General features: G+C 43.0%; 1 protein-coding gene across 2 annotated transcripts in view; it reads right to left on the reverse strand.

Moving 5' to 3' along the window:
- Nucleotides 1–6478, reverse strand: part of EIF5 (eukaryotic translation initiation factor 5) — an 8956-nt gene extending 2478 nt beyond the window's left edge. Inside the window, exons 1-11 of one of the 2 annotated variants that reach the window (XM_082451093.1) lie at nt 6234–6478; nt 5888–6099; nt 4545–4824; nt 4353–4434; nt 3883–4055; nt 3495–3606; nt 2027–2169; nt 1608–1766; nt 1096–1257; nt 617–781; nt 162–296 (exon numbers count right to left, since the gene is read on the reverse strand). In XM_082451093.1, the coding sequence (XP_082307219.1) occupies nt 162–296; nt 617–781; nt 1096–1257; nt 1608–1766; nt 2027–2169; nt 3495–3606; nt 3883–4055; nt 4353–4434; nt 4545–4616 (1203 nt within the window). In that variant the 5' untranslated portion in view covers nt 4617–4824; nt 5888–6099; nt 6234–6478. Of the gene's footprint in view, nt 1–161; nt 297–616; nt 782–1095; nt 1258–1607; nt 1767–2026; nt 2170–3494; nt 3607–3882; nt 4056–4352; nt 4435–4544; nt 4825–5414; nt 5620–5887; nt 6100–6233 lie in introns of those variants that run through there. The other variant, XM_082451094.1, reaches the window with a different exon arrangement.
- Nucleotides 6479–25145: the final 18667 nt, after the last annotated feature.

Consider the following 25145-nt stretch of genomic DNA (forward strand, 5'->3'; position numbering starts at 1 on the left):
TTTGGAATCAATGTCTGGGGGTAGGAGAGATTTCCAGCACCTTTTCTATTAATGTGATTACTTTCCAAATTAAGAGGCTGTACAATTACCCGATACTGGCATTTTATAATTCTCAAACACCCACCACGAACACCGTATTTAACAATTTCCCCAGCGCTTACCTCAATGTTCTCATCTTCATCATCATCTTCGCCACCGGAAGATTCTTCCTCTGCTTCCTTCAACCATTTTATAAAAGGTTCCGCTTTGACACGAATCTCTTTGGCAAGTTCTTTTGAGACATATTTCTTAGAGGCCTAAAAAGTGTTCAGCATGATTTTCTTAGTTAAAGGATTTTAAAATAATGCAAGTCATTTATATAATTGCCCACACCCATCTCCTTGAGGGGACTGGGCCACATCCTAATCTTGACCCCTCAACAGAATAAACGTATTCAGCACAAAGTATTAGCGTATGTAAGGTTTTCTAGAAACCTTACTAGAAAGCTACCATGATGAGAATCACCCTACAGGTTATACCAGTCAAGCATGTAAAGACTAGGTATTAGTAGTTAACTACTTCTTCCAAAAAAGCCCCAATACTTCTAATCTTAAAGAGCCATTTAAATATTCCCCACCTTTTCTGACCAGCTAATGATGACTTCTTCCTCCAAAAGGTCTGCATCATACATCTCCTTCAAGATATGTGGAATCTTGGAGATGAGCTGAGCTTGATGCATTGCTACCACACACTCCAAGCCATGAAGAAGGTACCGTTGAGCTTTTTTGTTGTTGTGACAAAACTGCAAATAAATATCTCGGCATTAACAAGGTTTCTTAGATGTTCTAAGTTGACAATTCTAATATATGTTCTAAATATACTTATTGCCTTAGAATTGTTCTTTAAAGCCATGGCCCTACAGCGGTCGTCAATGCTTAAAGATCTCTACTTCACGTGTAAGGGACTACATGCACCATTTCCCAGGTACTCCCATTCCTGTTAAGGTAGGTCAATTATCTCCATTTTCAGGATGACAGAACAAATAAACGAGGTTAAATGAGTATTTCCAAGGTCACACAGCTGTAAAATCTTATGAATCTAGAATGATTCGCTTACTCGTAAGAAATGGCGCCTGTATTTCTTAATTTGTTCTCTAATTTTCTCATTAAAAAGAACTTCAGTCAAAACAAGAGGGCCCATGGCTTTTACATCCAGTCTTTCTGCTTCAGCTACAATTTCTTTGTCAGATGAGTCAATAACACCCTCTTCTTTCTTTTTCTGCAAATGAAAGGAAGCAATTCAGTGAGACGGAGGCACATTTTGCTCTAGAGATACCATAGTCCCTGCTCTTATGAACTCCTCCCCTAATTCAAGGAGGTTCTAGGACTTCTAAACAATACACACCTGCCAAAAACAGTGTCTGGAACCACCCTCAAAAAAATTTCTGAATAGAAGTAGTAAACGTGAGACTTGTATTTGAGTATTTCAAAGGAAAGCAAGAAAAAAACACAACAAACTACCTGCCAAATACCCAGCTTAAACTAATATCTAACAAAGCTCAAGGATGGGTAGAAGCTGATTTAGTGTGATCACAAAATGTTTAACTGCTCTTGAAGCAAGTATCTTACCTTAACAAAATCAAACAGGATATTGACACGCTCTTCAACAGTCCTTTCCAAATCATCACTGAGGGTTAAAACTTTCGCGTGGTCACTGATTTCGTCCATTCTTCGCCTTTGAGCTTCCTCTGTTGTATCCTCCCCCCAGTCATCATCTTCCTCTTCTTCCTGTTTTTAAGAACAAAAATGCTTGGCCAAAAAAAAAGACCTTATAGGTAATAAAAAGAAATCCCAGATTTCTAGTCAAGTTAACAACATCAACTTCCCACTAAACTTGTGTTCACATTAGCTTAGTCAACGAACAGCACCTGGAACCCAATATACTGATGTATTGTTCACCGAAGAGCAGTTCATTTCTGCTCACCTCAACCAAAGGTCACAGTGTACACAATTTTAGTGCCCACCACACCCATCAACCTTGCACTGACCACAGCATGTGGAGGACTGATTTCATTGGGGGGTGGCGGTGGTGGTGGTGTCTCACTGCTGGACACGGAGCCATTTTCCTTGTCTTTGCCCTTTCTATTTTTCTTTTCCTTCTCTTTCTTTCCTGTACCACTGTCACTATTCTCTACAGGGACAAAAAGAAAATAAAGTTTAGTACCATAACTTATATTACACTTTATCGCCCATCATGAACATTTAAAATCTTGCCCTTTTGCTTTGAAACCCTCCCCTCAGAAAACCACACACAAAATGCTACCTATAATTCTAAAAGAATTCACAAATCAAATTCATCCACTGTATTTCATAGGTAAGCAACTCAAGCTGCGAATGGAATGTCCCTATCTATCAGTGGTATTAACTATTGGGTAAAATTAAGACCGAGTGGTAGTACCTCAGAAGACCAGGCAGTTAAAGTGGCACTCACGGCCCTCTCCTTCCATCCCTCATGAACTTAAACAAGGGTAGTTTTAAAAAATTAATTAATTTATTATTTATTTTTGGCTGTGTTGGGTCTTCGTTTCTGTGCGAGGGCTTTCTCTAGTTGTGGCAAGTGGGGGCCACTCTTCATCGCGGTGCGCGGGCCTCTATCGTGGCCTCTCCCATTGCAAAGCACAGGCTCCAGACGCGCAGGCTCAGTAATTGTGGCTCATGGGTCTAGTTGCTCCGCGGCATGTGGGATCTTCCCAGACCAGGGCTCGAACCCGTGTGCCCTGCATTGGCAGGCAAATTCTCAACCACTGCGCCACCAGGGAAGCCCCAACAAGGGTATTTCGTAACTGCACTTTAGCCAACAGCTGGAACACTGTTTAAGTCTATATAACGGCTTGTCTCACAGAGAAGAGAACACCGGAATAGGTTAGACTTTCTTGCTATAGCAAGCTCAAATTGTGTCAGAGTTTTGATCATCTGCCACAGAGTGTTGCTTGCATGCTCTAAAACCACTTTAGCTTAATGAGCAAAGACCTGCATTTAAAAAAGTTTTCCAGAAGTCAATCCTTTACTAGGATCCCATCACAATTTGTTTTACAGTATTTCATACATCCTAAGACAGGTCTTGAAAATCGAGAATGTGGTAGAGTTTAATTGGCAGCCTGTACTTCACCTTTAACAATACATACAACGGTACATTTAACAAAAAAAGTTCTAAATTCAGTAAAATAGGGCACAATAACTAGAAATTTCTTAAACAGTTGACCTTTGGACAACACAGGTCCATTTATATGGAGTCGCCCCCCCCCCCCAATAAATACACACTGCAGTATCACACCATCCACAGTTGGTTGAACCTTAGATGTAGAGGGCTGAACCTATTGTTATAGGCAAATATTCACTTGTGCAGGTATTCAAAGGTCAACCTCACTCCAGTTTTACAGCAGCAAAGAAACTTCCATTGTTTCCAACAATCAGGTGCTTCATGCTAAGATTTTAGAAGTTATCATAAGCACTTACCAGGTGGGTTTTTGAGAATGAATGTGCAGAGTTTATGATGGGTGTCAAGCATGCCTCGATAGCCACAGGCTTTACAAGAATTACCTATTGTTTGTTTCTTTGGATTGACATGCTGCCAAAAAAGCAAAGATAAATATGTCAACCATAATATATGATGAATATTCTGTGAGGAACAAAATATGAAAGCGTCTAACCATCAAACGGCATCTAAAACACAAGTCTAATATCAAAAGTTTTTTTTTTTTTTTTTTTAACATGAAGTCAGTATGGAAATACCTGCAAAATTTGATGTTTGCTCTGCCTTCCCGGGAACATAATTTGCTGACATCACAGAAACAGATACACTTTTTTTCTTTTACTGACAAAAACCTCAAAGGCAGGCACTCACCAGATCCGTTTCAGGATTCTCACACTCAGGACAGAGAACAAATTTTTTAATGAATCCATCCAACATGTCTTGCAGCTTATTCGCCTCATGAGATCCATTGACAATGTAACGGTCATTCTTAACATCAAACTGGGTCTGTGCTCCCAGTTCACAACCAAAATATTTGGTGGGATCTATTTGGGGGAAGAAACTCTGATTCATTAGAGTTAACTAAATTAATCTTTGGCTGCTCACCCTCATTTATACAAACATCACTCTGTATTTTTAAGTTGCTAGGTTCAAAAAATGTGTTGCCCAGATAGTTTTTTGTATCAGTAACAACTAACACATCAATGAGTTTTAAGCCCAAATTTCCACTCGACCCAGAAGTTAATCAACATACAATCCAGGCAAGATTTTGCAAACCAGAAACTATCACGTTTACGTCAATAAAATGCCTCTTTAGACTTCTTTCAAGAGGCATTACTTACACGTTGGAGGCCGATTAAGCGCTTTGGCTACGTCAACCATGTTGACTATAACTGTCTTGATTCCATTTCCTTTGCCCTCAACCTAAAGGAAGTAAGAAGTTTAATTTTGCGCGTCTACCCTGGGAGAAGCAATCTTCAATAATCTATGAAAAAAAGCTTAGGACTTGCTACTAAAATGAAGATGAACATTACCTTGGCAATCAAACGGGGCATCTTGTAGCGATAGAACTGGTCTGACACGCTGCGGTTGACGTTGACAGACATTTTGGCTTATTAGTGGCTTTATCAATAAGATGAAGAGATCTTTGATTGCAACTTTTTGGTATCCTCTGTCTGGAGAAGAAGGGATGACATAAACGACTGCAAGAGTTCTCGGTCTCTGACATGAAAAATTTTTCGCCACTGAGGCTGTAAGCTTCTTGCTTGTATGCTATGTTTCCCCAATACAGGTACCAATGGCTGCGCAACAGCTCTGAAAGAGAGAAGAGAGAACAAACAAATCCCCCACGTTTAACGCGAAGCCTGCATTAAGACACCTCCCTGTCCGTTCCGTTTAATCACGCCTAAGGCTCCAACGGTAAAAGCATCTGTGTTATGCACAAACCAGCTCACAGACTCACGTAACACGGGACACCTGCAGCAACATAAAAGGCCTCCATTTGGACGAAGATGTGATTCTGGGAGACACCAGACTGAAACGACAACCAACTACGGCGCTTCAGCGGCTCTGGGTTTTTACCCGACCAGTCAGTCACCACGTCGACGGTGGGCTTCGGCCGAGGGGCCGTGTTTTAACCACCGCCGAGGAGCGAACCCAGGCCTCTCCTCCCCCCAGCGCAACCCGTGCGGGCAACAAACTTGTGACACGTCCCTCGACGACGCAAGGCTGTGCAACCGTTCTTCACGGCCAAGCTGCGCCTTCGGCAGCCAGGGCCCACTCCAGAGGCACCCGTCCCCGACGACACCCACGGAACGCGGCCTCGCGGGACGCAGCGGAGCGTGCGCGGACGCCCGGCCCCGACCGCGACCTCCTGTCCCTTCCTGTTCTCTACGCACACGCACCGGCAACCTTCGCTCCCGTCCCCGCGCCCGTCGTTCCCTCCGGGGCTGTCAGGGCTGAGCCGGCGGCCCCCGCGAGCCGGGCGCGGCAGAGGCGCAACGTCGCCAGCTTCCCCGGCGCCTGCGGCAGCCCCGCCATGTGCGCCGCCCGGCGGGGGAAACGAAACCGGCCGAGGGGCGCCGGCCCGGCCGCCCCCGCCCCGCCGCGGCGATGACTCAGGAATGCAGCAATTAGGCCTGAGTCAGCCCCGGGCGGCGGCGGGCCCGCGCGGCGCGCTCCCGCGAGGCCGGGGTGGGGGTGGGGTACAGGCGGGCGCGGGGGGCGGTGAGAGAACAGGAGGAGACGCGGCGCCCGGCCCCGCCCGCCCAAACTGCGCCACACACGCGCGCTCACACACACGCGCGCGCGCGCGCGGGTCACGCGGCGCGCCGCCATCTTGTGCGGCCGCCATCTCCCCGCCGGCCCGCCGACTCACCGTTTTCGTCAAATAAAGACATAAACCCAACGCTGCTCGCCCGGGACTGGGATGAAGTGAGGCGCGCGCGAACCCGAGTCCGAGAAGCGGCGGCGGAGGCGGCGGAGGCAGCGCAGCGAGCAGCGGCCGGGCCAGGCGCCGCCGAGCAGCGGGGAGGGGCTGTCCCAGCGACGTCCGGGGTCCACACCCTTCAGCGCCCGGGGCCTGGCGACCTGGCGCGGAGAGAAGGCGCAGTGAGCCGCGGGCGTCGGGGTGCCTTCCCCGCCAGCCAGCGGCCCGCGGGAGTCAAGGGGGCGGGGAGAACGGGGGACGGGGCGCGGGGCTCCCGCCCCTCCACTGGACTCACCTCTGGAATGTTCTCCTTGTGACTGAACAACGCCGCCGCCGCGCTCAAGCTACCCTCGGCCCCGGCGCCCGCCCCCTGCGCCAGGCCGCACAGCCCATTGGCTGGCTGTCCACCCGAGCTCGCTCGTCATTGGCCCGCATGCCGCGTCAGTCGCGTCTTTCCCCGCCCCTTCTGCTTCCTGAGGCTCCGCTCGCCGCCTGGGTCCTCCTCTAGCCTCGCATCCCGGCTTCCTTCTCTCGCTTTCCCCTCCCCCGCTTTTCCCAGAGGCCTTCGCGGTCTCGCGAGAGTGGGCGGGCCGCGGCGCGAAGCTGTGCCGCTGCCCCGCGCTTTGTCGGTTTGGGCGCTCGGGGAAGATGGCGGTTGGCTCCGCCTACCCCGCCTGCTCGGCCGCGGTGTTGCGGCTCCCGAGGCCGCGTTCCCGCACGAGTTCCCGCGCCGGGCGGGGGAGCTCTTGGGGGTTTCTCTCTGCCCCTTCCGTTCCTTGGGGACGCCCGCCGTCGAGTCTTGAGAAAGAAGTTGCTTTTCCACCCCACTCCCCTAGGCCTGGGCAGAGGGCGAAGGTTGGAGGGCCTGGGTGTTTCGTCCCAGGTGCCGCCTTTTATCGTCCGAAGCTCAGGTGTGCGTGGCCGCGGCGATCGTGACTCAACCGCCCGCCTCGCTCCCTCCCCGGTGCCCGGCCTGCAAGCCTAGCTTGGCTGGTCGCTCACTTCCACCCGTTTTCTGAAAAGGAGAACACCAAATTAGTTCGTAACTCCGGGGCCTCCTGATTGCGATCTTGGGGCTCTAGGGGGGGGGGGTGTCCTCCATGTTCTCGTGCTCCACCGTCACTTTGCTGAAAATAAGCCTCACATCAGGTTACCGTTTGTGGGATCCTCCTCTCCAGTGTTTACAAATTGACTTCCTTGCCGGGCAAAGGATAGCCGAAAGCAGGTGCTCCTAACGAGATTCCAGTGTATTCGCTTGAAAACGGTTACTATTTACAAAGAGCCTCTCATATTTTAGTTCTGTTGAGGTGATCACAGAAACTCGCCAGTTCTTTCAGATACTTACATTTTGTGCAAAATTTCGGTTGCGACTGTAAAAATGCACTGAGTCCACTCTGAAATGTGAAAACATACTTGACTTTAGAGCAAGAGCCAAATAACTGAGCGGTTGGAGCAGTGTCCTGGGCGGCAGTGTGGTTTCCCGGATCTGGATGAAATAGCGATGTTACTGAGGACAGGGTGAGGTGGATAAGGGGCTGACCTTTGTTTTACACCATTCGAATTTGCAAGGTTAGAATTGAAAGATGTTTTGATTTTTATCAAAGTTGAAGATTACTCTTCCATGGCTTTATAAGCTTTGTAAACCATTTAAAAATTGACAGTGTCGGCTTCCCTGGTGGCGCCGTGGTTGGGAATCCGCCTGCCAACGCAGGGGACACGGGTTCGAGCCCTGGTCCAGGAAGATCCCACATGCCGCGGAGCAATTAAGCCCGTGCGCCACAACTACTGAGCCTGCGGCCTAGAGCCCGCGAGCCACCAATACTGAGCCCGTGCGCCACAACTACTGAAGCCCTCGTGCCTAGAGCCCGTGCTCCGCAACAAGAGAAGCCACCGCAATGAGAAGCCCGGGCACCGCAACGAAGAGTAGCCCCCGCTCGCCGCAACTAGAGAAAGCCTGCACGCAGCAACGCAGACCCAATGCAGCCAAAAATAAATGAATTAATTAAAAGAAAAATTGACACTGTCAGTGGGGAGAATAAATCAAAGGGATGGTCCAGAATTGAGAGAAGCGATTTGTTCATTGCTGCAGGGGCTTTTGCTGTAATCGCACAGTGCATACGTTGGTGTGTAATCGTTAAACCAAGTGCGTAATGCTTTATGGGTATCAGGGTTCCCATCAGACAAACTAGAAAGGTAGATACCAAACGTGCCTCTCTGGTTCTCGCTGGGGCTTGACTTAGCAGTACTGAAACTTTGAATTTTTGCATGGCTGCACACAAATGACATTATTTTAGAAACTTGAAAATATGGACATGAAACTACCTGAGGTTAGAGGCCTGCTTCCACAGAAAAGTTTTTTTTTAACAACTAAATACAAAGTGATCACGTTTTTGGGTAATGTTTGATGGCCCCATATTTAATTTCTTTAAAGAAGCTTGTACTAATTTTAACTTTAATTTTTAGTATGTGTACCATTCATTGTGTCTAATCACGGACAACGTTTAAAAACTACTCTTAAACATAACCATTTGTTGAATGCTTCTCATAACCTAGGATTTTCTAAGTCCTTTGAATACACTACCTTATTTACTTCTTTGCCCCATGAGGAATTTTTATTCCCATTTTACAAATGAGCAAACTGAGGCTTCCGGAAAAAATTAAGCAACTTGCACAAGATCATACACTAGTAAGTGGTAGAGCTAGAATTTAAACCCAGATCTGTCTGATCCCAAAGTCTGTTCCCTTAACCATTGTATGACACAGCCTCTCCAGATGAATATAGCCATAAATAAAACTAGGCAATTTGCATGTGTAATCCCATTTAATTCTTTAACAATCATGTGAGGGAGTGTTGTTATGCCCATTTTACAGGTGAGGAAAGAGACTCAGGAAGGTTAAGTAATTTTCCCAAAGTCACCTGTCTAGTAAATAGTTGACCGCGTTTGAACACTAGCTTGACGCCAAGCTCATTGCACAATTCCACCTCCCATTTCTGGGTCTCCACCACCTTTGGCTGCGTTATTTCCCCCCAACCAGGTGCTCACAGTTTGCTAAATAATGGGTACTTGGTGCTTATGAAATCCTTGTCGAATGAGTACCCGAATTAATGCATTTCAGGCAACGTCCTGGACGGCAGATATGAATATCTACCGAAAAGGTAAGTTATTAAATTGGCTTTAAGATTGTTTAGTTACTGGTGTCTGTGAGTCTCTTTAGCATGAATTAGCCCCCATAAGCAAGATCAAGTCTGTGTGGACTGAGAACCTTGTGCTTCTGAGCTGAGGGCCACTGAGGGGACCAAGACATTGCCCTCTGTAATGGGCCTCCCTCTATGACATCCCTCTCTCAGCTCTCTCTGACCTCTAGCATACTTTTAAAGCTGCGCGCTATTAGTTACTTAAGCTCCTGTCTCCCCTACTTGAGGATGGGCTACAGGGGATATGCCCCGTTCTCTTTCTAGCACAAGCCTGTAAGTGTACGCATAGGCAAACATTTGAAGCTGCTGGAAGGGAACTGAAGGTTATCTGGTGAGCACAGAGGTGGTGAAGGGTGTTGGCTGTGTTGAGGACTAGTGTCCTAAACCATGGTAATCTAGTGCACCATATCAGTAAATATTTCTGAATTGCTAGGCAGCGAGGATATAGGCTCTGCCTACATCGCAGGCCCTGCCCAGGGAGACCATGTGTCAACAAGCAGTGGCCAATATCTTCCTGGTGGACACCCAAGTGAACCTCGTCCCGCTCCGCGGAATCGCTGACCCTCTGGGCGGGTGTCTCCCTGCCTTTGTGCCTGGCGCCACCCCCACCCCGAACCGCTGGCATTCACGGCGCTTCACTGTAGTTGCCAGTTCACTTGTGCATGTTCCTCATTAGGGTAAGTAACTGGCAGACAGGAAACTTATCCTTGAGGAGAACCAAGGAATTTGAACTTTGGCTGAGGACTAGGGACCTTCAGTTGCAAAGGGGACAGGTGCCTCTGAGGAAAAGAGGTATCCAGGCGAGGTGTCACTGGGGACAGAGATGTGACATCTTCTGCCTCCCAAGTATATAACTCTGACCAGCGTCTCTCATGTGTCATTCCTTGAAAGAGAGAAAAAAGTGCAAAGTGGTATCGATTCAGTAGATGATGGAAAAATGTGGGTGACTCGGAGAGCAGGCCCTGCTCTTGAACTGGTGGTGTCCTGGTCACACACAACACCTCAGGATGGGACAGTGGCCACACTGGTGGCTTCTGGCTCGCCGCAGGTCCTTTCTTCAGGGAAGCAAGGTGGGTGTGTGCCGAACTGGACCCTCACCTGCATGATTCTAGTGGCAGTGTGCTGTTGTGGCCCTATGAGGCGTGTGCGCTCAGAGGGCTGGAAGGGGCCCAGGAGTGCCCTGCAGCTGGCTCTCCCGCTGAGACCCTGGGTTCCCGCTCTGATTCCTGACAGCCATTTGCAAACCTTTGTGAGAGAACATTAACGTGTCCCCATCTCTGCCACACACTGGCCTCTTCAGCTGGGAGTCTGGCACAGTGCCAGCCAGTTAGCTCACTGAGTGCGGATGGGCCGTGGCCTAGGCCTTGTAATCAAGCACTAGCCCCACGCCCCAGGAAGCACATTCTCGGCTGAGTCAGCTGCCACTTTGGGTAGACTTGCCATCTACGTCTAGTTTTTGTTTTGTTTGTGTTTTGGGTTTTTTTGGCCTCACCCTGTGGCATGTGGGATCTTAGTTCCCGGGACAGGGGTCGAACCCGTGCCCGTTGCAGTGGAAGCATAGAGTCTTAACTACTGGACCACCAGGGAAGTCCCTAGGTCTAGTTTTTGACAGCAAATATGTATGGTTACCTTCTGGGCTCTGTGTTTCTTACAGGGGGCCTATCCTGCTTCTCTGTGCGTGGCCTGGTTTTCCTAAGCCAGTGGTTCTCAAATGTGGGTGAGCGTTAGAATCCCCGGAGGGCTTAGAAAGACATAGATTGCTGGGCCCTCCCCAGACTGGGATTCAGTAGGTCTGGGTGGGCCCAGAATTTAGATTCCTATCAGATTCCCAGGTGCTGCAGGTGCTGCTGGTTCCAGGAAACACTTTGCCGTAAAGCCAGGGGACCGTGTGACTTCGGAGTCCAGGGACCTCTTTTCCCCTCACCAGAGTCTCAGTAGCTTTCTTTTGAGATAGTCCACATGCCGTAATTCAGGCAGGCTGTCTGTGAATTAAAATAAGTAAAGAAGAACAAAATTGATGCCCCATGCCTGCATTGCAGCAGTGGTCACCAGGCCTAATGGTGAAGTTATGGGACTGGCTGTCGGGAGACTTTGCGTTATACTGACCACGCCCATTAGAATTATGATAATGGTCCCAATGACATTGCCTTGCTGCCGGAGCCCTGTCACCTGAGTTCTCTTATAGGCATCCTGACACCTCAGGGGGGTGGCAAGTATGCATGTTACCCCCTCCTCTGGTGGATGGATAGAGCGAGCCTTGGAGAGAAGATTTACCCCAAGGTTGGGGTCAGGTGTCCTTACTCCCAGCTTTAGGGCTTTTCCCACATTGTAGGGACTACTTATCCTGCTTGGTGCATCCAGATTCTAGCAGTTTGCTTCTCCTCTTTTAGTCGGATTTCAGTGGCTCTAATGCTCTTCTTCAGACACTTCAGCGAGGAGGTGGGATCTGAGGGCTGAGGATACATTTTCCTTTTGCCACTCATTTTCTTTTCTTTTTTACTATATTAAAATTTTTAATTCTGTTCAGTAAAAGTCACCATACACAAAATAAACAAAGAAAAACAACGGACTGTTACACACACATAATAACACACACACACATACACACACACAGTCTAAAGAGATAGGAAAGGATTCAAAATATACAAAGAATCTTCTACAAATCAATAAGAAAAAGCCAAACAACCAAATTGAAAAATGGACAGAGAATACTAACAGTAGGTTTACAAGAGAAGAAATCTAAATGGCTAATAAAAATAGGAGAAAATATTCAGTCTCACTAAAATGGACTGTCCACTTTGCCCAACTATCAGCAGAATTTTAAACTCTGGCTTTGTCAGGTGTTGACCAGATCATGGAAAAGTACAAACTATTATAAGACATCAATAAGTGTATAAAGCTACTGAATGACATTGGAGATTATTCTAGCAATGACTATCTGTAATCCAGAAATTCCACTTCTAGGTATATATTCCAGAAATATGGCAAATGTACAGAACAAAAAGTTCATTGTGGGACTTCCCTGGTGGTCCAGTGTTTAAGAATCTGCCTTCCAATGCAGGGGATGCAGGTTCGATCCCTGGTCGGGGAACTAAGGTCCCACATGCTGCAGGGCAACTAAACCTGTGTGCCACAACTACTGAGCACGTGAGCCACAACTTGAGAGCCTGTGTGCCACAACTACAGAGCCCACATGCTCTGGAGCCTGCACACCACAACTAGAGAGAAGCCTGAGCACCACAACAAAAGATCCTGTGTGCAGCAATGAAGATCTCGCGAGCCGCAACTAAGACCCGACACAGCCAAAAATAAAATAAATAAATAAATAAATAAATAAATAAACATTAAAAAAAAAGTTCATTGCCTCATTGTTTCTAAAACTAAAAATGGGATTTCCCTGGTGACGCAGTTGTTAAGAATCTGCCTGCCAATGCAGGGGACACGGGTTCGAGCCCTGGTCCAGGAAGATCCCACATGCCATGGAGCAACTAAGCCCGTGCGCCACAACTACTGAAGCCTGTGCACCTAGAGCCTGTGCTCCGCAACAAGAGAAGTCACCGCAATGAGAGGCCTGTGCACCACAGCGAAGAGTAACCCCTGCTCGCCGCAACTAGAGAAAGCCTGCGCGCAGCAACGAAGACCCAACACAGCCAAAAATAACTAAATAAATAAATAAAACAAAACTAAAAATGAAGTTCTAATCTAAAATATCCATCAATACAGTTTGAGCTAATTAAATTGGTGTATGTGTATGTATTGAAGTACTATATGGCAGTTAAAAGAATTTACATGATATGAATATGCCTAAATCAAAAACAATGTGGAATAAAAAACAAAATGCATATATATATATATGCAAAACATTATGTAAATGTAATAAATACATAATGTCTAATTTAAATATAATGCATGTGTGTGAATAAACATAACACCCATGATTGTGGCTGCCTTTGAGATTAAAGAAGATAACAATGTCATTACATATTAAAAAATGATTCAACTGAATATTGTCTTTGTTCTTTCATGAGTAATGTAAAAGATCTGGAGCAAAGACAACAGGATATTGAAATATGTTAACTCTACGTGGGGATACATTGATATTTAATGTATCATTCTCTATAGTTTTGAATATTTTAAAAATATTTATTCTATTGTGCAAGTACTTATTAAGTACCAGCTGTATACTCAGTGCAGGGCTAAGTAAAGAAAAAATAAGAAAAAGAAAGAAAAGAAATTTTCACATATTGAGGTATGAGAAGTCATTCTGGCTTATACTTGAGTTAACTTGAATTTTATGCTGAGTAGAACAGCCTGTTTGTGGCCTATCAAACATACACTGTATATCTGCTTTAATTATTAAAGAAAAGTGTACACTGACCGGAAGTAATGAATGTCCATGTTAAAAATAAAGATGAAATGCCTCTCTTCCCTGGACGCCAATGCTGGTCCACTTGTGATTATAAGACTCCCTCCCCAGGTGCCAAGGCCATGCTGACTCACTGTGTACGTGCTATCTGGTCTTTTCTGAAACCTTGAAGGAGTGTATCCCTGACTTGTATGATGTTCTTTGTTCTGACAGGGCATAAAAATCTGTGCTGAAAACCATGCTTCTCCAGAGCAGTTTGTCAGAATAATCTGGGAAGCTGGCTTCTGAGCTGTGGTCCTCAGTTTGGCTCAAATGAAACATTTTTCTATGCCTCTGGTTGTTTATTGGTTATTTTTGTCGATGTTACCTGGCATAGTCAGCAGGATATCAGAAAAACACACCTGAGGTCACCTGGAGTCTACTTTGGACTAGCACTTGGTACCAATCACGGTCCCTTGAGCCCCTGCATCTTCACAGCACCCTTTAAGTGATTCGGTGAGTTTTTCCTGATATCTGGACCTCCTTGTATTTTTTTTTTTTTTTTTTGCCACACCATGCGGCATGTGGGATCTAGTTCCCCTACCAGGGATCGAACTGTGCCCCCTGCAGTGGAAGTGCCCAGTCTTAACCACTGGACCATCAGGGAAGTCCCCTGGATCTCCTTGTATTAAGTGATGGTCCACAACTTGTTTTTTTCTAATTAATTTTTATTGGAGTATGGTTGCTTTAAAATGTTGTGTTAGCCTCTACTGCACAACTTGGAGTCTTAAGGGGGTACCAGTACATCTCCTACATGAAGAAGACCTAGAGGGAATTTCTAGGCAAGGGATCTAGAGAAAATTTCCATACAGGAAGGCCTGGAAGGAATTTTGGAGTGAAGTGTGTTGGCTGACTGTTTTTTTTTTTTTTTTTAATGTGGCTTAAAACTGGAAATTTAAATTTAATTTTAGACTTGCACTTTATAATAAAATGAATCTAAAAGAAAGGGGGAAATTGTGTTTCTAAAGCCTATCAACTCCCAGACAGGGAGCCACCCACTGGAACTCCAGCTGGCTTCCACAGTTGGTATGGAACCAATACTTGCAAGTACTTTTCTAACCCTAAAATGGCCAGGAGGAAACTTTTTTGACATTCCAAAACTGATTTTTACATGCACAATTAAAGAAAGCTAGCTTGATAAAACATCTGTTCAAAATTCTGACCCTGAGAGAATATAAGTACTCCTAGGAGAAAGCTTAAAGTTATAACTCCCATCATGTCCTTGAAATGCAAACACAGCCCACACTGCCAGAGACTACAGCCTTGGCTCAAATAGTAGAAGCCAAAATCAAAGGGGGAAAAAAAAGGAGGGGGGAAAGCCTTTTAAAATTCAAGCAGGATGGTCGGGACTTCCCTGGTGGTTCAGTGGCTAAGACTCTGCCCTCCCAATGCAGGGGGCCTGGGATTGATCCCTGCTTGGAGAACTAGATCCTACATGCATGCAGCAACTTAGAGTCCGCATGCTGCAAACAAGTCCGCATGCCGCAACTAAAGATCCCGCGTGCCACAACTAAAAACATGCCGCAACGAAGATCCCATATGCTGCAACTAAGATCTGGTGCAGCTGAAATAAGTCAGACAGAGAAAGACAACCATCATATGTTACCATTTATATGTGGAATCTAAAAGAAGATACAAATGAACTTATATACAAAACAGAAACAGACTCACAGACATAGAAAACAAACTTATGGTTACCAAAGGGCGAAATGGGGGAGGGATAAATTAGGAGTTTGGGATTAGCAGATACAAATTACTATATATAGAACAGATAAACAACAAGGTCCTACTGTATAGCACAGGGAACTATATTCCATATTTTGTAATAAAATATGATGGAAAAGAATCTGAAAAAGAATATATGCTATATCTATACCTATATACCTATATCTCTATCTATGTATCTCTTTATCCCTATATCTATGTAGCTCTGTATCTATCTATCTTTGAATCACTTTGCTGTACACCAGAAACTAACACAACGTTGTAAATCGACAATACCTCAATTTTAAAAAAGTAAGCACTTAAAAATCAAATATTTCTTTTTTTTTTTTAAAGCTTTATTTATTTTATTGATTGATTGCTATGTTGGGTCTTCGTTTCTGTGCTAGGGCTTTCTCTAGTTGCGGCAAGTGGGGGCCACTCTTCCTCGTGGTGTGCGGGCCTCCCAGTATCGTGGCCTCTCTTGTTGCGGAGCACAGGCTCCAGACGCGCAGGCTCAGTAGTTGTGGCTCACGGGCCCAGTTGCTCCGCTGCATGTGGGATCTTCCCAGATCAGGACTCGAACCCGTGTCCCCTGCATTAGCAGGCAGATTCTCAACCACTGCGCCACCAGGGAAGCCCTCAAATATTTCTAAATGTAGAAAAAACGAATCCAAATGCTTAAAGGATGATGTGATCTAGGATTACTCTTGAATAAAGGGAAACAAGTTTAAGTTGTTGGTTTGATTAATACAGACATGTTTTTAGTGTCATCAACATTAAGTGTAATACTTTTATTGTACCTAGGTTTACTAAAAGTCAATAAGTTCATGTTGTCTCTGTTACAAAATTTGTCAGCAAGAAAATTAACTTGGTATGATGATATTTTCACAAGTAATGAAGTAGAGATAAATGGGATAAAAGTTTTAGGTGAACTCTTAAAGAATGGTTATGTTTGATAGTATACATACCTAAAAACAGTTTCTCCAGATTTTTGGTAATTGAAACTCTAGAGTTTTGTACAATTGAGATAAATGATGGGAATTCATTGAATATCGAGATCATTTCCAATTAAGATAAAAATACTGAAACATTCATTACTAAACATGTTTAAATTTACCTACTTTGTCTTCTGTTTTTTTAAATTAATTAATTTATTTATTTGGCTGCGTCAGGTCTTAGTTGCAGCACATGGGCTCTTCGTTGCAGCGCGAGGGATCTCTAAGTGTGGCACGTGGGCTCTAGAGCACGCGGGCTTAGTTGCCCCACGGCATGTGGGATCTTAATTCCCCAACCAGGGATCAAACCCGCGTCCCCTGCATTGGAAGGAGGATTCTTAACCACTAGACCACCAGGGAAGTCCCCACTTTGTCTTCTTATGAAAGAGAAAAACTGAAGATATTTGGGTTTATTAGACACATGTCTTGTACCACATTGGAAAAAGAAATTATGCTATGAGGAAAAGGTATGTTTTTAAAGGTTATGAAATATGTTCTTAAGTTTGCTAATCAGGAAATACTGATATGACAGAGTAAATTACTTGCTTCTTGATTTTCACTAGAGATTAAATTTTTTAAGGGTTAAAAATTATATGTAATTAAAGATACTAAAATAATAAAGTAAGCATTTCAGGTATTAAAAAGTAGGCTATATATTGTCAGTGATAGAAGATATAAAAAATGTAAATATCTTTGTTTAGAGAAAAAAAGGAGAATAATTTTTTCCTAGAGCTGGTTGTTTCTGGATGGAAAAAAAAAGGGGGGGGGGAACAAGCGAATATTGATACAGACAGTGATGGAAGGTTATGGAAAAGGAAACGAGAAAAGAGTTTTGTACATGGTCAGAATTGATTAAGATTAGATTGAATTTAATTAGATAAATAAAATTTGTTATTAAAAGTAAGCTGAAGCAAGACTGGATTTGGTTTTCTCTCTCTGTTAAGAGAACAAAGTTTTCTTGGAATGCTGCTTTTGATAACAGATTATGTGAATTTCTTTGCCTTTAAGTGATCTGTATTTGATTTTGAAATTTTTTGTCACTTTGGTTAAGTAAATAAGTTTTGTTTCACAGTGACCTATGATCCTGTTTGACCAAGTGTTTTGAAACTTTTTGATATTTTTGACAAACTTCCAAAATATCAAATTCTAATTAAAGTTCTTTTGACCTCCAGCTAACTTTGGGATGCTTCAGAGGGCCCCTGAGGCATCTCAGAAAAATATTTAACTAGGATTATTTTGTAGATTAAATTATGTGGGAAGCATTGTCAAATAAGAGATGACATTAAGCCTTCTTTATGTTATATCTATATAAGTATACGTATTATAAGTATTCCAGAAATTATATGAAATTCCTGGAAATCTTATATGTCCTGACGTAAAATGCTATCTGTCATCAAAATTGAGGCCCCCACTAAAGGGACTAAACCCAAGTATTAGGGAAACGCCCTAGCTGACTTTCACACCACGGCAACAACAACAGAATCTGTAAAGATCATGGCACATGTAGATAAAGTCCATTCTGCTTCTACAAAAAATTAACCCCTCCTTGTCAGGCTTTTGCCATCCTGATGTGCTTTTAACATGGCAACAGTCTGCTCCTAAATCAGAAATTAAATGGGTAAAGGATAGCTGTGAATTAAGTAGTTGGGGCTGTGGGAAACCCAAGATGGCCGCTTGGCTCTTCCTGGCTCCCTGGAAAACACTGTGTTTTATTTGGTGGGTTAAAGCCTTCCCTTGCTGCAAGGCTGATACCCTCCAATGACAAACTGTTAGAAAAATGTGCTTTTCCACTTGGGGTATACTTTCCACAATCTCCAGTGATCAAGGCACCCACGTCACTGGGCAAATCATATGAGCCTTAACAAAAACCTCACAAACTTCTTAAAATTATCACTGTCACTATGATCCTCAATTATCAGGCAAGGTCAAAAAAAAAAAAAACTAATGGAAAAGCTGGACTCAAGCAGAACAAAAATTAATTACATGGGATTGAATGAACTGATAAATATGATTATAATTTTTATGACCTTTTGTCTGAAATATTACTGACTTTTAATCTTTATTTTCCAGATAAGGGAATCTTTCCCTTTAAGCTAATTATGACTTACATCAATTTGGTAAATTACACATTTGTAAACAGATTTGAAGCATTTATCTTTTCCCTCTACCTGATCCCTCCAGAATTTGTAAACTCTTAGGTTCCCAGTGGCCTTTCCAGGTGAATAGGGAAGGCCACCTCCTGGCAGATATAAGAACCTTAAGATAGGGCTTCCCTGGTGGCACAGTGGTTAAGAATCCGCCTGCCAATGCAGGGGACACGGGTTCGAGCCCTGGTCTGGGAAGACCCCACATGCCGCTGAGCAACTAAGCTTAAGTTGTATGCCACAACTACTGAGCTCTCATGACACAACTACCGAAGCCTGCACACCTAGAGCTCGTGCTCTGCAACAAGAGAAGCCACCACAATGAGAAGCCTACACAACGCAAAGAAGAGTAGCCCCCACTCTCATTGCAACTAGAGAAAGCCCGCACTCAGCAATGAAGACCCAACACAGCAAAAAATAAATAAATTAAATAAATAAGCTTTTTTAAAAAGCTTATGAAAAAGAACCTCAAGATATTTTGGAACTTGAGAAGAGAGGGACCCACCTAAATCTGTAGGTATTGCAGGTGGATTCTAATGGCAAATCCTTGGCATGGCTTTCCTGGCCTTGTGAGACCTTTTAAAAGTTCAATCTGTGGGACTTCCCTGACAGTCCAGTGGTTAAGACTCCATACTTTCACTGCGGGGGACACGGGTTTGATCCCTGGTTGGGGAACTAAGATCCTGCAAGCAAGCTGTGTGGTGTGGCCAAAAAAAAAAAAAAAAAAAAAAAAAGCTCAATCTGAGATCAATTATGAAAAGTTCCAACAAAGCCAAATTTAAAAGAGTCTATATAATCAATTACACCTATGTAAATAACCAGGCAAAGTGTATTGAAACCAGACTAAACAAATTAGTCTTAATTTGACTCTATTTGGTAAAAAAGAGGATAATTTAGAGAGAAAAAATTATGTTTCGATAATATATCTTTATGGGTATTGAGGTTTTATATATGCTGAGGTTTTGTATATACTACCTGCTGAGGTTTTGTATATACTACCTACTGAGGTTTTGTATTTAATTGAATCTTTAAGAGGATATTCTAAACTTGTTTCTGAAGCTGATCGCAGTAACCTATCTTTGGATGAAGATCAGATGCACCATGACCTGCACCCGGGAGATTATGCAGACTGGAAAATACATCATTTAAAGGACTCTTTCTCCAACTTAGATGGTAGGACCCTTCTCAGATACTCTTAAGTAACACGTGCACAATAAAACTGAGGGGAATTGACTCAAATTTATACCTTCTACTTAAGAAGGGCCTCTGCACTAGACTTGGTCTATAGAAAGGACTGCTGATCAAAAACCCATGACTACATTCCAATGATGGATTATCTTCTTGCGTCTAGGAATGATTTACAAGAAATTCCCATTGACAATGCTGATCTAATTTGGTTTACAGATGAGTCCTTCTTAAAAGATGAACAAGGACATAACTGAGCTGTATATGCAGTAACATCCACAGTGAACGTAATTGAAAGCTCTTATTTACCAGAAATTAAGTCAGCACAATCAGCCAAATTAATTGCTTTAACCTGAGCTTGTCAAGTAGCTAAAGACCAGATAGCAAATATTTGTACTGATAGTCGTTATGCCTTTGGAGTGGCACATGACTTTGGGATGTTATGGCAACAATGAGGTTTTTAACCTCTTTAAGACAGCCTATAAAAAATGGAAAACAGATTGCAGCGTTATTAAATGCTATACAATTACCAAAAGAGTTAGCAATTATTAAAACACCAGAACATTCCAAATCTAAGACTATGGATGATAAAGGAAATCAGCTTGCTGATGATGTCACAAAGCAAGCAGCTCTAAATAATCATTCTCTCCAGTCTCGAGAATGTCCACTGCTCTCTGTTAACCCTGCCAACTCAATGAAGGATTTCCTTCTACAGGCTCAAGAAATTGCCACTGAAGAAGAGAAACAGATATAGCAATAAAAAGGGGGAATTTTTAACCCCATCACACAAATATGGCTTGGACCTGTTAAGAAACCTATAGCACCTGCTGGAGCCCCATTGTCATTGCTCCAGCATATACATTCTTTAACTCACTGGGCACCTGAGAAAATGATTCTATGGGGAAAACAGTACGTTTGGAAACTTTCTCCCACAATGGTTTCTAATGTATATGCTCGCTGTAATATATGTCCTAAATATAATCCTGGAAAGTCACTTCGTGGGTCACAAGGCCACTTTCCCCTTCCTAAGGGACCCTTTGAGGTATGGCAATTGGATTTTGTCCAAATGCCACCCTCTCAAGGAAAGAAATATAGCTTGGTAATGATCTGCATGTTTTCACACTGAGTTGAAGCTTTTCCATGCAGGAGAGCAATGGCTTTAACAGTAGGTAAATTGTTATTAGAAAAGATAATTCCTATTTGGGGAATTCCTTCTGAACTACACAGACTGAGGAACTCATTTTACTGGACAAATAATTAAATCTATTTGTGACATTTGACCAATAATGTGGCATTTTCACTGTGCTTATTATCCCCAATCTTCAGGATTCGTAGAAAGGACTAATGGTGCTATCAAAATGCAACTGGGAAAATTTTCAGAAGCATTTCATCTCTCATGGCCAAAAGCTCTTCTGCTAGTGCTTCTCAACCTTAGATCTGTGCCTTTTGGTAAACACTGGCTGGTCCTTTTGAAATAATAACAGGATGGCCTATGTGATTAGATGAGTGAATTATGAACCAACCTCACTCCAAGGAGATATATTACATTACAGTATTGTCAAAGTCTTATTAAAACACTTAAGGAAAATGAAAAATTAGTAGCTAACTTCTTTCACAGTGAGATCCTGGGAGATGAAAACCTTAAGGATCATGGATTACAACCTGCAGATTTTGTTTATTGGAAAAGATATAAAAGATTCATGGAAGCCACATTAAAAAGGACCTTACCAGGTATTATTAACTAATCCATGTGCTGCCAAAGTAGAAGGCACAGATTCGGGGATCCACATCTCTCATTTTAAAAAGCCTTCTCTAAAAGGGAACCCTCCTGGGGACTTCCCTGGTGGTCCAGTGGTAAAGAATCCACCTTCCAGTGCAGGGGATGAGGGTTCGATCTCTGGTTGGGGAACTAAGATCCTGCACGCCTCAGGGCAACTAAACCTGCGCGCCACAAGTACAGAGCCCTTGCGCCCTGAAGCCCATGCGCCACAACTAGAGAGAGAGGGGGAAAAAAAAAACCCACAAAAAACCGACACACCACAACTAGAGAGAAGCCTGTGTGCCAAAACGAAGATCCCACTTGTCGCAACTAAGACTTGACATAGCCAAAAAATATATTTATATATAATAATAATAATAATAATAATAATAAAGGGAACCCTCCTACACTGTTGGTGGGAATGTAAATTGGTGCAGCCACTATAGAAAACAGTATGAAGGTTCCTTAAAATCCTGAAAACAGAGTTGTCATATGATCCAGCAATTCCACTCCTGGGTATATATGCGGACAAAATTCTATTTCAAAAAGACACATGCGCCCCTATGTTCATAGCAGCACTATTTACAATAGCCAAGACATGAAAGCAACCTGAATATCCATGGACAGATGAATGGATAAAGCAGATGTGGTATATATATATATATATATGTACACTGGAGTGTTACTCAGCCATAAGAAATGAAATAATGCCATTTGCAGCAACATGGATGGACCTAGAGATTATCACATTAAGTGAAGTAAGTCAGAAAGAGAAAGACAAATATCATACAATATCACTTATATGTGGAATCTAAAATATGACAAACGTGAACTTATTTACAAAATAGAAGCAGACTCACAGGCATAGAGAAAAGACTCATGGTTGCCAAGGGGGAGGGGGAGGGGGGAGGGATGGATTGGGAGTTTGGGGTTAGCAGATGCAAACAATTATATCTAGGATGAATAAGCAACAAGGTCGTACTGTGTAGCACAGGGAACTATATTTGATATCCTGTAATAAACCATAATGAAAAAGAGTATGAAAAAAATATATATGTATAACTGAATCACTTTGCTGTACACCAGAAACTAAAACAACATTGTAAATCAACTATACTTCAATTAAAAAAAAAAAGAATTTTGTACTTACACACACACACAAAAGCCCTCTCCACCTGAATGGACTTTGTCCCCTATTTCTGACACCTGGCTTCAACTAACTAATATCAAATGACACCCTCACCAGGATGAGAAGATGACAACAGTGGTAGACAGCTGACCCAAGAATCTGGGCCAGACCTGTAAGACCCATCCTACTAGTTTAATTGAACTGTTTACCAAATGTTTGTCTCCCTATCAAAATTGAAAGTTATTGTTTTACTTATAGCTATACATTTGCCCCAGTATTCATGATGGAAAGAAAATTGTTTTGTAAAGTTGTCATAAAGTATAGCTACTGGGATAATCCCCTCATAATATCTATCACTGACTTTTCAGATGTTCCTAATGTTACCACTCACCCAGACCAACCTCCCTCTGACCTAATCTTTCAGGTTCAGATTCCTCAACATATTAATATGTCCATCCATTCTCTGTTACTATCCTCTGTTCTTAGAGACTGGACACAATTTACCCCAGGATGCCCTCATTCTGTTCCCTATTTAATTGAAACATGTCTTAAAAAAAAAAAGAAAAATGTCTCAAAGAGAAAAATGTGAGTAAATTGTGCCAGCAATGCCCTTATGTCAAATACTTAGTTGACTTTTGGAAAGCCTACAAGAGAAGTGATCCATAGTTTAAAATTGTTTTGACAAAACTCCCAATTCATGAGGCTATCAATGATAGCACTCTGGGAGGGATCACTTGTGCTCCCCCAGGTTTTGTCTTCATATGTGGTATTGGAACTGACGTACCTTCCCAAGGATGGGTTCATAAATGTCTTAATAGCTGACAAATAGAAGGTTTATGTTTATTAGGACATTATGTTACTTCATTGTCTATACATCAGGAAATAGATGAATCTCCTTTCTCTCTTCATTACAGAAGCAAGAGATCCATGTTAGCAAGATACCAAGATATCTGGTGGCACAATCCTTTGGTTCCTAATGCAGGAATATATGTAAACAAAGAGATGATTAGAAATCTATCAGCTACCATTCATCAAATAGCTGAAGAGACTGCAAAAAACACTGCAGCACAACAGACATCCCTAAATTCCTTAGCCAAAGTTGTGTTAGATAACAGGGTTGCCTTGCCTTAGATGTTCTACTGGCTAAACAAGGAGGTGTTTCTGCTATTGCTCATACTACTGGTTGTAATTATATCAATACCACTGGAGAAGTTGAGACGTGCCTAGAAATAACTTCCCCAAAGGCAAGGTGGTTACAAGATGTAAGAAAAACTGACCCTTTAAGTGACCTGTTTAATTGGTACCCTTCAGGAATAAGCTATTTTTTTCACTCTGCTTTACAAATGATTATTATTTTCATAATATATGTTATCATTCTTTTCCTAACTATCAGCTACTCATGACATGTATCACTGCTTGCTTTAAGTCTACTGCTAAAGGCACATGTAGGGACTTTCCTGGTGGTTCAGTGGTTAAGACTTCACCTTCCAGTGCAGGGGGTGTTGGTTCAATCCCTGGTCGGGGAGCTGAGATCCCATGTGCCTCATGGCCAAAAAACTAAAATATAAAACAGAAGCAATATTGTAACAAATTCAATAAAGACTTTAAAAAGTCTTTTTTGGTCCACATCAAAAAAATCTTTAAAAAAATAAAAAATAAAAGCACATGTACTATGTTTGTGTGACAATTCAATATGGTTGATAATATGTATAGCTTATAAAATTCTTCCCGTGTCAATATATGGCTCTGGGTTTATCCATTACACTTGATTACCCCCCAGTGAGGATAACTAGGCATCTCTATTCCTGTAAATAAATAAATAAATAAAAATAAAGGAAAGAGGTAGACCTAGGACCAAGGGACATGATAGACCCAGGGCAGGCAGCAACCACCCTGGCATTGAGGGACAAATATTTTGATCATCAGTGCTTTCTATTGAAAGATTTACAATCAAAATGGGAGAAATGATAAAGAGAATTTTACATTTTGAGGTACGGGGAAGTCATTCTGGCTTATACACGAGTTAACTTCAATTTTATGCTGACTAGAACAGCCTGTTTGTGGCCTATCAAACATACTTCTGCATCTACTTTAGTTATTAAAGAAAAGGGTGCATTGACCAGAAGTAAAGAACGTCCATGTTAAGAATAAAGATTAACTGCCTCCCTTTCTGGAACACCAGTACTTGTACTCTTTCAGTGATAAGACTCCCTCCCCAGGTGCCAAGGCCATACTGACTCACTGGGTATGTGCTGATCTGTTTTTTTGAAACCTTGAAGGAAGATATCTTTGACTTGTTTGATGTTATTTGTTCTGACAACACATAAAACTATGCTGAAAACCATGCTTCTCTGGAGCAGTTTCTCAGAGTAATCTGGGACTGGCTTCTGGGCTATAGTCCTCAGTTTGGCTCAAATAAACCTCTTTTTTAATACCTATTATAGGTTGCTTATTGATTATTTTCATTGACAGTAGGAAGAAGGAAGGAAGGAAGAAAGGAAGGACACACTTATCTTTAGGTCCCTGTCTGTTCCCGAAAGTCCTGCCAGGCTATGAATGATGCCTATCTTATGCCACTGATTTTCATCAGGCAACCACTGTGCCTCCTGCCCAAGGCTGATTCAGACATGAGAGATGCAGATGGGCTTCTGGAGGTGCTGTATCTGCTCGTACACTTGTTTTCTTTGTGA

Source organism: Balaenoptera physalus (assembly GCF_965194825.1).
Source record: "Balaenoptera physalus genome assembly, chromosome: 2".
Lineage (NCBI taxonomy): Eukaryota > Metazoa > Chordata > Mammalia > Artiodactyla > Balaenopteridae > Balaenoptera > Balaenoptera physalus.